The sequence below is a fragment of the Berghia stephanieae genome, chromosome 15, assembly GCF_034508935.2.
Source record: "Berghia stephanieae isolate SIO BIC M18660-M18661 chromosome 15, UCSD_Bste_1.3, whole genome shotgun sequence".
NCBI classification, from domain to species: domain Eukaryota; kingdom Metazoa; phylum Mollusca; class Gastropoda; order Nudibranchia; family Aeolidiidae; genus Berghia; species Berghia stephanieae.
The window spans coordinates 19,551,741-19,566,740 of NC_088374.1; the positions used below are offsets into that span (position 1 = coordinate 19,551,741).

General features: G+C 36.3%; 1 protein-coding gene across 2 annotated transcripts in view; it reads right to left on the reverse strand.

The window, feature by feature from the left end:
• LOC144960611 (uncharacterized) overlaps window positions 1-15,000 on the reverse strand; it is an 87,187-nt gene that overhangs the window by 10,847 nt on the left and 61,340 nt on the right. For both annotated transcript variants that reach the window (XM_078893835.1, XM_078893834.1), the window contains exons 8-11: window positions 12,652-12,739; window positions 12,080-12,310; window positions 9,356-10,650; window positions 86-331 (exon numbers count right to left, since the gene is read on the reverse strand). In XM_078893835.1, the coding sequence (XP_078749961.1) occupies window positions 86-331; window positions 9,356-10,650; window positions 12,080-12,310; window positions 12,652-12,739 (1,860 nt within the window). The remainder of the gene's footprint in view (window positions 1-85; window positions 332-9,355; window positions 10,651-12,079; window positions 12,311-12,651; window positions 12,740-15,000) is intronic.

Consider the following 15,000-nt stretch of genomic DNA (forward strand, 5'->3'; position numbering starts at 1 on the left):
TACATTCAATTTCACATTTTTATTTATTTCTTCGAGCTTCGAGCAGCATCATTTACATTACAGCTCCTAAATCTCTCACACTCACCATAACTTGACACGACATGCCCGATGTCTTCAGCTTTGCGTTGTACACGATACATTTCCCCGATGCATGTACAGGCTTTCCATAAATGTCAAGGTCACTCCATTTGACTTGTTGGTTGGGGGTAATCCCCAGTTTATCCTGGGCTAGAATCTTCTCGTATTGCAGATAGATTTCTTGAAGGGACTGGAAGGTGGAGACCGTCATCCTGTTTAGAAGATCTCTCAGCTTGTCCTCGCTCAAAGAAATCTGAGAATTAAAATACATGACAATAATGTTACAATAATGGTAGACTTCAGTGTGGAAAAGAACTGGAGAGAAATGTGGAATAAGGAAACACCAAGAGAAGGAAACATCACAAAAGACCCCATCTAAAGACTGCCTGCATTCCACAATGCTAGAAAATACTTGGTTTCCTCAAATCGTCTCTTAACAGGACATGGCAAAACTGCATCAAAGATGTGCAGATGGAAACTTGGGAACAGTGATGCCTGCCGGAAATGTAAGGCAGTTCCAGAGACCAGCGATCACATCGTCCTCCACTGTCCAGTAATTCAACTTGACGTGGCTATGAAACAGTTCTTAGAGGAAGACTTTCAAAGCTGGGTTGACGAAATGAATTTGAAGGTGTAATCATACTACTTAGCTACTACTACTAGTAACAATAGTGATAACAATAAGGTACCAAGTTCGAATACCCGCTGTGTTGTGTGGCCTTGAGCAATTCACTGTGCCTTAGCTCAGTTTGCAGTGCTGCACTGCGGCTAACGCCTGGGTTCTTCCAGTCTTCCCTTGGAATAGATCCTAAAGAAAAACTTCCCCATTGGGAAGAATAAAGAACTATTTTTTTAAATATTTTTTATATACCATTTTCACTATTCTCATAATTGACTGAAGAAGGATTTTGAGCCCAAAACGTTTAGAGTTTAGCATTTTGTTCTTTATTTGAAGCTGTTATATTCATTTTTGTTTATTGCTACCACTCTAACTCTAACACTTGAAATGTAAGACTATGCTACCACTCTAACTCTAACACTTGAAATGTAAGACCATGCTACCACTCTAACTCTAACACTTGAAATGTAAGACCATGCTACCACTCTAACTCTAACACTTGAAATGTAAGACTATGCTACCACTCTAACTCTAACACTTGAAATGTAAGACTATGCTACCACTCTAACTCAAACACTTGAAATGTAAGACTATGCTACCACTCTAACTCTAACACTTGAAATGTAAGATGTACCAAAGACTATGCTACTACCACTCCTTAACTCTAACACTTGAAATGTAGACTATGCTACCACTCTAACTCTAACATTGAAATGAAGACATGCACCATCTAACTCTAAACTTGAAAGTAAGACTATGTACCAACTTAACTCTAACACTTGAAATGTAAGACAATATGCTACACTCTAACTCAAAACACTTGAAATGTAAGACTAGCTACCACTCTAACTCTAACACTTGAAATGTAAGACTATGCTACCACTCTAACTCAACACTTTGAATTAAGACTATAGCTACCACTCAACTCAAACACTTGAAAGTAAGACTATGCACCACTCTCTCTAAACTTTGTAACTACTACCACTCTACTCTAACACTAATGTAGACATGTAAAACTCACCTTAAATGAGCTACCCACTCTAACTCTAACACTTGAAATGTAAGACTATGCTACCACTTCTAACTAACACTTGAAATGTAAGACTATGCTACCACTCTAACTCTATACACTTGAAATGTAAGACTATGCTACCACTCTAACTCTAACACTTGAAATGTAAGACTATGCTACCACTCTAACTCTAACACTTGAATGTAGCAGCTTCCATAATAGCTCCTACTGTGGTTGTAACCATTACTAAACTTAGACTAGTGAGACTGTCTCTAACCTCCTCAAACTAATTTAAGACTATGTATTAACTCTAAACGAATGTAAGAAACACAAAGTAAGACCCTAACACAAGAATCTCCAAACCTTTACCAGACCACACACTGAAAGATAACATGGAACATATCTTCGAAATAACATTCCAAACCACATACCTCCCTCCACTCCCTAATTAATCTATGAAAGAAGTGACACTTTAAATTATGACTAGCTATACACCTTGAAAGTAATTGACCTTATTAACCTTGAAATTAAGCTAGAATCTACCATTGAAGCCTAATACTAACCTTGAGAAGACTATGCTCCCTCTAATAACTGAATTAAACACTAATAACTCAACTGAAATGAAACATAACTAACTACTTGATTATATGCTACACACTCAACATGAAATGTAAGATGACATCCTCACGAATGTAAGAATCTCCTCAATAATTAAGTATTAACATTAATTGAAATAAGATGCTACCACTAATCACACGAAATGAAAAGCACACCTAATCTAACACTAAAACTACTACAAACTACATTGAATTAAATAGTACTTCAACTTACTTGAAATGTAGACAAACTCTACTAACTAACACTTGAAATGTAAGACTATGCTACCACTAACTAACACTAAATAAAACTTGACAATTAACAACATGAACACATCTAACTCTAACACTTGAAATTGAAATCTAGACCACTCTAATCTAACTAAATGTAAGACTATGCTACCTACCTAACTTAAACTTGAAATGAACTACTCAACTAATAAATCTAACACTTAAATTAAGACTAGCTACCACTCTAACTCTAACACTTGAAATGTAAACATGCTAACCTAACTCTAACTTAAATGTAAACATGTACCACCTAACTCTAACACTTGAAATGTAAGACCATGCTACCACTCTAACTCTAACACTTGAAATGTAAGACTACTACCATCTAATCTAACACGAAATGTAAACTATGCTACCACTCTAACTCTAACATGAAAGTAAGACATCTAACTCTAACCTAAACTGAATGTAACTCTACTAACCAAATTAACTATCACTTAAACTTAACACTTAATGTAAACACTCCACTCATAACACTTGAAAGTAAGACTATGCTACCACTCTAACTTAACACTTGAAATGTAAGACTATCACCCTAACTCTAACACTTAAATGAAATATCTACATCTACACTTAACTCAAATTTAAAGTAACTACTACACTCTAATTAAACTTGAAAGAAACTCAACTCAAACTTAAATATGTAAGACTACTACCACTCTAACTAAACTTGAATGTAACTATGCACCACTCTAACACTAATAAATTACACTAACTCTAACCACTTAAACTTAAACTTATAATGCTAAACACTACTCTAACTCTAACACTTGAAATGTAAATATCACACTTAACTCTAACACTTGAAATGAAGACTATCTAACCACTTAACTAAACTTAACTTAATTAAACTAATGCTACCACTAACCTAACACTTAAACTTGAATAACTTACACAATCTAAACTTAAATTAAACTAATGTAAGACTATCACACTTACTCTAACACTTGAATTAAATATCTACCACTAAATTAAACTGAAATTAACTCTACCACTCTAACCTAATAAATGTAAACTATACCACTCTACTCTAACACTTGAAATGTAAGACTATGCTACCACTCTAACTCTAACACTTGAAATGAAGACTATGCTACCCTCAACTCTAACATTGAAATGTAAGACTATGCTACCACTCTAACTCTAACACTTGAAAGTAAGACTATCTACCACTCAACTCTAACACTTGAAATTAAGACATCTACCACTTAACTTAACACTTGAAATGTAAGACTATGCTAACCACTCTAACTCTAACACTTGAAATGTAAGAATACTACCACTCTAACTCTAACCTTGAAATTAAGACTAACACTACCTAATAACACTTGAATGTAAGACTATGCTAACACTCTAACTCTAAACTTGAAATGTAAGACTATGCTACCACTCTAACTCTAAACTTGAAATGTAAGTATCTACCACTCTAACTCTAACACTTGAAATGTAAGACTATGCTACCATCTAACTCTAACACTTGAAATGTAAGACTATCTACCACTCTAACTCTAACACTTGAAATGTAAGACTATGCTACCACTCTAACTCTAAACTAAATGTAAGACTGCTACCACTCTAACTCTAACACTTAAATGTAAGACTATGCTACCATCAACTCTAACACTTGAAATGTAAGACTATGCTACCACTCTAACTCTAACACTTGAAATGTAAGACTATGCTACCACTTAACTCTAACACTTAAATTAAGACTATGCTACCACTCTAACTCTAACACTAAATTAAACATCTAACCAACTTAAATCTAAACTCTAAACTTAAACTTAATGCTACACTCTAACTCTAACACTAAATGTAAATGTAACATGCTAACTCTAACTTAACATTAAATAAGACTATGCTCCACTCTAACTCTAACACTTGAAATGTAAATATGCTACCACTCTAACTCTAACACTTGAAATGTAAGACTATGCTACCACTCTAACTCTAACACTTGAAATGTAAGACTTGCTACCACTCTAACTCTAACACTTGAAATGTAAGACTATGCTACCACTCTAACTCTAACACTTGAAATAGACTATGCTACCACTCTAACTCTAACACTTGAAATGTAAGACTATGCACCACTCAACTCTAACACTTGAAATGTAAGACTATCTCACCTAACTAACACTTGAAATGTAAGACTACCACTCTAACTCAACACTTGAAATGAGACTATCTACCACTCTAACTCTAACACTTGAAGAATGACCACTTAACTTAACATTGAAATTAAATTGCTACACTTAATCTACCTTAATTAACACTGCTAACACTTAAATAAAACTTGAACTACTACTCTAACCATTAATGTAGACTATGCTACCACTCTAACTCTAACACTTGAAATGTAAGACTATGCTACACTCTAACTCTAACACTTGAAATTAAGACTATGCTACCACTCTAACCTTAACACTTGAAATAAGACTATGCTACCACTTAACTTAACACTTAAATTAAGACTATGCTACCACTCTAACTCTAACACTTGAAATTAAACTATGCTACCACTCTAACTCTAACACTTGAAATGTAGACTATGCTACCACTCTAACTCTAACACTTGAAATGTAAGACTATGCTACCACTCTAACTCTAAACACTTGAAATGTAAGACTATGCTACCACTCTACTCTAAACACTTGAAATGTAAGACTATGCTACCACTCTAACTCTAACACTTGAAATGTAAGACCATGCTACCACTCTAACTCTAACACTTGAAATGTAAGACTATGCTACCACTCTAACTCTAACACTTGAAATGTAAGACCATGCTACCACTCTAACTCTAACACTTGAAATGTAAGACTATGCTACCACTCTAACTCTAACACTTGAAATGTAAGACTTTAAATCTTTAATTACGACGACATTATTTAGATAATCAAAAAAAATCTCCTCTTTCTTACAGTCTAATTCTAAAAAAAAACAAGCTTAAGTTTCCACTTAAAAATCAATCGACTGATTCATGAGCACTCTGTGGTACATCATTCCACACAGATGGCCTAAAGGGACAATGAGATGTCATTCCGGCTTTCATGCAAAGTGGGGCGGGGGGGGGGGGGGGGGGGGGAATCGTTAGTTTTGTAGAATTGCACACCACTTGCTTGAATGTCAACCTCTTGAAGACCTGAGATGCACATTCCTCCCACCAAATCCAAGCATCAGTAACACACTTTATAGTCACCTGGAACAACTACAAAAGACGTCTAACTTCTACGTCATGGCACAAGAACGAAGGGCGAGAGCTCAGGTGGTCGCTGGTTCGGATAAGTAAGTAAGTAAGTAGAATTGCTGGCCTAACTTAATAGGTTTTGAACATCCTTCAGCTAATTCCAAAAAGGGGGTGAAATAGCTTAGTTGTTAAGGTAAGATAAGATATACTTTATTGATCCTGAATGGAAAGGTATTGCATTGTGTGACCCAGAAGGGTCAGCAACACGTAACATGTATGACGAGACATGACGCATACTAGGCTGTGGGGTCTTGTGGTGTGTTTCTTGCTTTCGGATCGGAAGGTGCCGGATTCTAGCCTCCCTCAGTGTATAAATGAGTCCTTGGAAAAGGCTCTTTACTCGCATTCTCTCACCGTACTCAGGTGAAAAAGGAGTACCTGGTCGTTAACGGCGATGTCTTTGTTGGAAAAAAATTGCAATATCGCCTAACAGGCATCATGTCTCGTTCTACATGTTATATGTTGCTGTTGGTCAGGGACCCCTTGTAAAGCACTTTGAGCATGTTTGGGGGATATTGCGCTATATAAAAGCTCAAGTTTAATTGTAATTCAATTTTTATCCCGATATGATACTGTTTTGAGATGGTGGGTCACATTTGTGTCTACGAATACAATTTCCTGTACCCAGATCTTTCCTGGAGCTGGAGTTATTCCGGTTTCTATAGCGTGAAACGGACAATAGCAATTACTTGCTACCCTTTGGATAGGATGCTAGTCTATCACAAAGTACTTTCCACCAGATCTAATAGACCCAGCTACTCATTTACTGCTGGGTGAACAGAGGGGTCAGAAAAAAATCTTGATTACACTCGGGATCGATCTCAGTCCTTTTGCATATGAAGCAAGTGCTCTACCAACTGAGCTATCTGGACCACTGTACCTAGACCATTCTGTCATAATATTGCTTTCAGACAAATACGATTCAATAATAATAATAATAATAATAATAATAATAATAATAATAATAATAATAATAATAATAATAATAATAATAATAATAATAATAATAATAATAATAATAATAATAATACTTTATTGCATCCCAATAAGGAAATTTTTTGTACAGACGTGCTATAATTTACATAATAAGATAAAAATACAATGGAAATAGGATGTATATATGAAAAAGGAGTAGCTCCATAACCAGAGCTGCGCTTTATAATATGAATAATTTCAACACTGTAAAATAGTCAAAACTGTCACTATAAATTAAAAATTGAAAAGATTGCAAAACAAATAAATTAATAATTTAATATTTACATTTTTTGAAAGTAAAAATGCGAAATAATTATATAAAATGATTATTGCTTGTTGTTATAAAGCCTAATACTGGACGGCAGAAAAGATTTTCGGTGTCTCTCTGTTTTCGTTGAAATAGAGAAAGGGCGACCACTTCTTTCTGACATAATAACTGATGGTCTTAGTGGATGATACTGGTCATTTAATATTTTAGTTATTTTATTTATACAAAATTTCTCGTATAAAAGATCTACATCGTCAACATCATTTATATAGCGTTTAATAGATTTTTAAAAATTTGAATTTATTTTGTTCCTTTCCACTGCTAAGCAATTGCCTCCCCAAGCTGTTATACAAAATGACAAAACACTTTCGATTACTGCTCTATAAAATAATGTGCAGAGGGTTTTAATCTATTCTAAACTGAGAAAGTTTTGATAAAAAATATGTACGTCTGCACATCTTATGCCTAATTATTTTCAAGTGTTCATCCCACTTGAGCCTGTCATCAATTGTTACACCAAGGTATTTGTACTGAGGAACTCGCTGGACGAATTGGTCCTTTAATTTTAACGGTTCTATCGGTTCCTTCACTCTCCTAAAGTCAATCACTAGCTCCTTTGTCTTGCTTATGTTAAGCTCTAGGTGGTGGGCATCACACCAAGACACAAATCTATCAATTTCTTGCCTATAAGCCACTTCGTTGCCATTTGTTATGAGGCCTTGAAGAGCGGTGTCATCTGCAAACTTTATCAAAGGTACACTCAGGTTTTGACTTCTACAGTCATTCGTGTATATTGTGAATAATACAGGGGACAATACACAACCTTGAGGAGCACCAGTATTTGTAGTTATACAGGAAGATATGTTTTGTCCTAATTGAACATATTGTGCTCTCTCCGTAAGAAATTCGAGCACCCAAGCAATTATATTCTTGTTTAGATTCAGACTAGTCAATTTTTGAACAACCAACTGAGGTTGCATTGTATTGAACGCTGAAGAAAAATCTTCGAAAAGCAATCTGCAATAGCTCTTAGCGTGATCTAGATGCCTGTAGATGTTTGTAAACTGCAAAATGGCATCCTCTACGCCACGTCCTGGTTTGTAAGCAAATTGATGACTATCACTCAATGGCATAAACTGGTTCCTAATTTTAACAAGAACAAGTTTTTCTAAAGATTTCATGACTATTGAAGTCAGTGCAACAGGTCTAAGATCGTTCATAGATTCAAGTTTTTCTTTTTTTGGAACAGGAATAATTTTTGAAGTTTTCCAAATTTCAGGGATCGAAACGCATTGGAGGGACCAGTTAAAAATATGTGTATAAATGGGGGACAGTTGATGGGCACATTCTTTTAATAATTTTCCTTTCAATCCATACGGCCCAGCAGCCTTCCTCTCGTTTAGTTTCGAAAATACGAATCTCGTTTCTTCTTCACTGACCTCAATAGTCATTTCATCTTCCAAAGCCCTGTCTAATTTATGTTTTTCATTTTCAATATCAAATTTGTTTGCTGTGTCAAAACGTGAATAAAATTTATTTATTTATTTATTAATAGTCTGATATCTGAACTTGGACAGATGAAGCTGAGAAAGGTGGCGCTGCTTTAATAGAATTGGCAAGAGATAGATCAGCTTGGCGGAAGATGACCTCCGACGTCTGCTTAAGATATGGAACTACATGATGATGATGAGTCTGATATCACGCCGCCTGGCAACGGTGGTCATCTTGGTTCTAAACAAATAAAATCATTACTTTTTATTTTTCATGCTGGCTAGAACTTTTCATATGCCTTGTGATCAGAATGTGCAAAAGTCAAAACATTATCAAATTTATGTTTTTTTTCCCTCTGGATACGCTTTTATGCTCGCCGGATAAATATTTCATACGGGCGTCCGCCATTGTTCCGATAGTTTAGAGCCAGTGTTACTAAGTTACCATGCGTCATTAGGAAGGAAGTGACGTTACGACTGTTGAAGAGTATTGTTATGGTCCCTCCCACCACGGTTGTAATGGAAATACCCTCAAACTGTCACAAACAAATTACATATCCATTACAACAATGGTAAATCAGACCCATAATTGCGTTCAGCTATCAGACCTGAAAATAAGTACGCATCGGGCACAAACATAAGAGTTCAAAGTGTTTATAGATGAATAGTGACACATTGAAATTACATTGTTTTATCGTCTTCCGATTTTCTATGATTAATTATTTTTTTAATGGTGTTTTAATATGAAGAGTATTATGATGAGTCAAAATTTTCACCTGTAAGTTCGGCTTGTTCATTGAAATGTATTGGTCTGATCCCGCTGTGTCCGGCCTCTTTGCCTTGCGTCTCGGGGCAGCCCTTGGTCTGGGCAAGGTGCAAAAGCTGGGGGTGTCTGAAGAATCAGCGGACGTTGGGATAGCCTCTCTGGAGAGAGATCTTACTGTGGAGAGGGGTGGAGGTACTGGGAGATGGTCTGGGGGAGGTGGTGGTGGGGGTAACATGGATGAGGTCATCGAGGTTGTCATGAGGGAGGAGACAGACGACTGACGACTCATATTTTGTTTGGATGGGGACGAATGCTGCTGCTGCTGTTGTTGTTGCTTAAGTGCTGCTGTTGACTTCATTGCCGATGACGCTGCAGATAATTTGACAGTGGACGGTGGGTGTTGTGGTGGTGGTGGAGGTGGGGGTTGTGAAACCAACTGGGATTTCGTCGTAAGGGCTGAGGGAGAGTTTGAAGCATTTACAGCATCTTTGGCACTTTTTGGCAAACCTCCGCTATGAAACGATGCCGACATCAATCCTCCATCTCCACTCCTCTTTTGATTTTGGTTTTTCCCAGTAACGGATCTGTTACTGTCCGTTCTACTGAAAGAACCACTTCGGACACCGGTGACTTTGGAATTTCTAGAAGTATCCTGGTTCACAGTAAAGCCTGCACTACTACCACATACACCTCCTCCTTCTCCTTCTTCTATATTATCATCATCTTCATTTATTCCGTTTGGAATTTCTTCATAAATTGGCTGGGATGCTAGGATAGCTCTGCGCTGATCGGTCAATTCTGGCTCTACGAAATTGACTCCGACGCCAGAGCTAGTTATATCATTATCATTGCTGTCATTTGGGTTTTTATTTTTATTTGCTCTCTGTAAATTTTGGAAAAATGAATCTGGTAAAGAGCTTCCAGAATTTTCAGCGGAATTTGAGTTTGAATTTGAATCAGAGGAAGAGGAAGCAATGGAAGACGCGTTTTTGTTGAATGTGGGGTCCAGCGATTCGAAGACGTTATCCAGAGATTTGGACGATGTGTTGGATTTCTTACGAGTTGGATCGGATAACTTGGACGGCGATTTCACAACCGATATATTTGTCATGGAGGCAGAGATGGTACTTGATGTCGTAGTAGTTGTTGATGATGAAGATGATGCTGATGCTGATGTAGTAGTTGACAGTAGAGATGCAGAGTTGGCAGTGGCGTTTGTTGATGAAGCAGCAGTTGTAGATGTTGTTGTTGTGGTGGCTGTCGTGGACGCAGCAGATGTCATTAGGGAAGCAGGTGGCACTGGCTCTGTACAGAAAGTCATGAAATAAAAAGATTAAATGAAGTCTGTAACTGATACTCAGCTGCTAGAAGCAGTGGACTGAAAAAAGTAAGGAACTAAATCATTTTCTACCTCCTCCTCCTCTTCTTCTTCTTATTTTTTTTCCCTTTTCTTCTTCTTCTTTTTCTCCTTCTTCTTCATCTTCTTCTTCTTCCTCCCCCTCCTCCTCCTCCTCCTCCTTCTTCTTCTTCTTCTTCTTCTTCTTCTTCTTCTTCTTCTTCTTCTTCTTCTTCTTCTTCTTCTTCTTCTTCTTCTTCTTCTTCTTCTTCTTCTTCTTATTATTATTATTATTATTATAAAAGTACAAAAGAAAATAAAAATTTGTGATAAGGATCATTTTTATGTTAAAGATTCAAATTTCATTATGACAAAATACGAGATTGAAACCGGCTATCATATTCGTAGTTTTTAGTGGATAATAAAAAACGTAATCATAGTTAACTTTAAAAATCATAAAATTATCCTTACGACTATAAAACGCTTCAAAGTCAATGCCCTTGAAATAGCATAGTCTAGCATCAACTTCCATTTTCAATAAGTTTTAATGACTTACAGATACTTCATTAACATTTTCAGCGCTGAGGCTATATTTGAATTTCCGTCACAAAATGGCTGACACCTGATTGAGGCAGCATGAGAATGACAAGCTAAGACAAAGTGACATTTGAATTCGGCACAAAATCTCAATTAAAATAACCCCCTCTAGGGCCAATTGAATGTTCTAATGAAAGAAATGATACCATTGGTTCAATTTAAAGCACAAACAATTCGAACTGCTTCAAAATCCCACAGACAAGAACACAAAACTACAGAAATTCTTTCTTCATTAGAACTATCTCGGAGTGGAATGGGCTGGATGAACTGGTCATCATGGCACCACGCCTAAACGATTTCAAGGCCCGACTGACATGGGCCCGCGCCCAATGAGGACGCCGCTGAAATACAACCAGACCATTGGTTTCTTCAGCGCCAACCATATAGATACGGATACTTTTGTAGAAAGTAAGATTGGATGACAGTATTGTTTTTGCCTTTCAAGACCGGCTGCACTGTGCGGCCATCGGTCAATAAGAACTGATTCTGCTTTAGTCGCACAGTGTGGCCAATGGCGCTGAAAGAGTTAAATGCTGAAATTATTAGAGCCAAAATGTCGTTGATCTACGGATTTTTCATAATAGTAGACAGCTACTTATAGTTACGTATAGTAGATTTCCGATACAGGTCCTTTTCAGGCTCCTCTTCACCGGGCTCAATCATCTAGGGCTGCATTTCTGCCCCACTTCCAGTTAATTTAATTTTGGTTTTGAAGTTGTCATATAACATTTCTTGGTCTGACCAGAACGTATCAAGACTGATTTTAAACATATTTATGGAATTCGCAGGTCTGGTATTTACCCAAATAGCCATCAGCAGGGATGTTAGGACACAAGGGTTTCTTGGGAGCACTGAGACTGAGTGGATCGTAGTAATGGAAATTGGAGTCGTCCTGTTTAGGGAGGATGGACTCATACAGGTTCTCCAGGGAACCCAGGGGAGACAGGATGGGCATGTCAAATTCATCCAGTTCTTCTTTGTCTGTGGCTGCTGTTGTTGTTGTTGTAGTTGTGTTGGAAGATGACATGGATGCTGAAAATGAGTAGTAATAGAATAAGACTTGTGTAAAATTTTTAAATCCGAGGTAAACAATTGTAAACAATTATAAACAATACATTTTTAAAAAACCCTAAAAACCCTACTACTACTACTACTACTACTACTACTACTACTACTACTACTACTACTACTACTACTACTACTACTACTACTACTACTACTACTACTACTACTACTACTACTAATCCGAGTAAGAAAATGAACAAAACACGAAGAATCAAACACAACATAGACGAATGAGAGATGTGAATAAAGAATTAGGACATTGGATCACAAATAAAAAGTAAGGTTATCAACAGTAGTGTCAATCTTACCAATGGCTTGAATGGCAGGGTCGTCTCCTAGGGATATCGTATTCCTTCTGGTTTCCAAGACCTGACTCACTGTCGACTCCTGGACCATCTGGAAGGCAACGGTAAATCATTACTGTTTTGTTTTTGTTTTTGTTTTTAAGGGTTTTACGGCGCTCGCAACACATTAAGGTCATATCAGGGCCAGTAAAAAGGAAGAAAATGGGATAGTAAAAAGTTCTAGAATTACAATTAAAGCACCAAATAAAAGGTAAGACAAAGGGGAATTTGTTCAAATAGGTAACAGGTGTAGATTCCAAGAGGACACTATCAAAGTACTTAGTTTGAGATCATCTAAAAGTCTCATCCAGACACAAGCACAGGTCCCAACTAAGAAGAGGGATACACTCAAATGTTTAAAAATCATATATAATATTTAAACAAACAATACAGTGCATAACAGGGAGATGATTTACAAGGAAAAAAATATCATCTCCCAAAACTCTAACTATACATTTGACTGTTTCCCTCCCAGCTAGGGTATCTAGCCAGGGCCAGGACAAAACCAAGTAATCTCATTCCAAGACAATGACAGAAAGCATGTTGGAAAACAGACACAGGGGGATAGAAGACACAGTAGGTACCTCCCTGCCCCACCCAGCAAATCATTACAGAATTTTTGTTTGTTGACATCACACAGTGCTCGTGGCGACAAAAAGTGAAAACGGAGAAAAACTACTTTGACCAATCACTGTTAAGCTCCATTTTTACTGCACTAACCCCCACTTTTAAAGCAATTGAGTTGATAATCTATGTCATCTGTGAGGAACAATTGAGGTTGTACAAAGGTCATTTTTTGGTCCCGTTCACCATAGAAATACTCCAATAATGAGTTATTTGGAAAAACTATGGAAAAAAAATCGATTTTCATCCGTTTTTATCAGTTGAATGATATAAAATATATAAAAACTGAATAATATAAAATAAATAAAAACTGAATAATATAAAATATACAAAAACTAACTCCAATAAAGTATCAGAAATACTTTCTCAAAGGTATTAAAAAAAGTCTGGACAAAAAATCAACTTCTCTACACTTTTTCGACCCTTTCAAAAGCTACAATTACTATAATTTTGATGCTAGGTCTAAAACTATTTTGTTTTATTTTTCATTACACTGATGGAAGGGAATATTTTTCTTAAGTTTTTCCAATATTACTCAGAATCGGATTAATTTATGGCGAACATCACAAAAACAATCTTTAGCCACTGCCTCTATTACCCTTATCTTTCTTTTTTTTTTTTACAAAGACAATGCTCTTACCAGGCAGTTACTCATTTTATACATTTATAGGAATGGTGAGAAAATATGCGCATAGAGCCTTCTTCAAGAACCTTAATTTGAGAAAATAAAGAACCTTCTCCAAGAACCTTAATTTGAGAAAATAAAGAACCTTCTCCAAGAACCTTAATTTGAGAAAATAAAGAACCTTCTCCAAGAACCTTAATTTGAGAAAATAAAGAACCTTCTCCAAGAACCTTAATTTGAGAAAATATGCATAAAGAACCTTCTCCAAGAACCTTAATTTGAGAAAATATGCATAAAAAACCTTCTCCAAGAACCTTAATTTGAGAAAATATGCATAAAGAACCTTCTCCAAGAACCTTAATATGAGAAAATATGCATGAAAGAACCATCTCCAAGAACCTTAATTTGAGAAAATATGCATAAAGAACCTTCTCCAAGAACCTAAATTTGAAAAAAATATGCATGAAAGAACCATCTCCAAGAACCTTAATTTGAGAAAATATGCATAAAGAACCTTCTCCAAGAACCTTAATTTGAGAAAATATGCATAAAGAACCTTTTCCAAGAACCTTAATTTGCCCATCCCATAGCAGAACTCAAAACACGGAATCTTCATATCACAAGCCTAATTTCATAGCACAAGACCACAAAACAGCACAGTAAGCAGTTACAGTAATATTAAAACTAAAAAAAATAAATTTAAAAAAAAATTAAAATTCTCTATTTCATCCCATAGGGGAAATTTACCTCTAGAGTCTATTCCAAGGGAAGACTTGGAATAACCCAGACATCAGCCCCAGTGCAATGCTGCAAACTGAGCTAGGGCGAGGTGACTTGCTCAAGGTCACACAGAGCAGCAGAACTCAGTACTTTTCAGGTACAAAGCAAAGACTGTACCGCTGAGCCACGTTGCACAGTGGGTATAGTTGTTTAACTATCTCCTTACTAGCCATTTTCAGAGTTTTCCCTAAAAGTTCGCACCCACCTAACACAAAAATATAATTTTCTAACTGAAACAAACAATTACACTCTATACAAAATAATGTTCAGCAAAATAAGCTGTG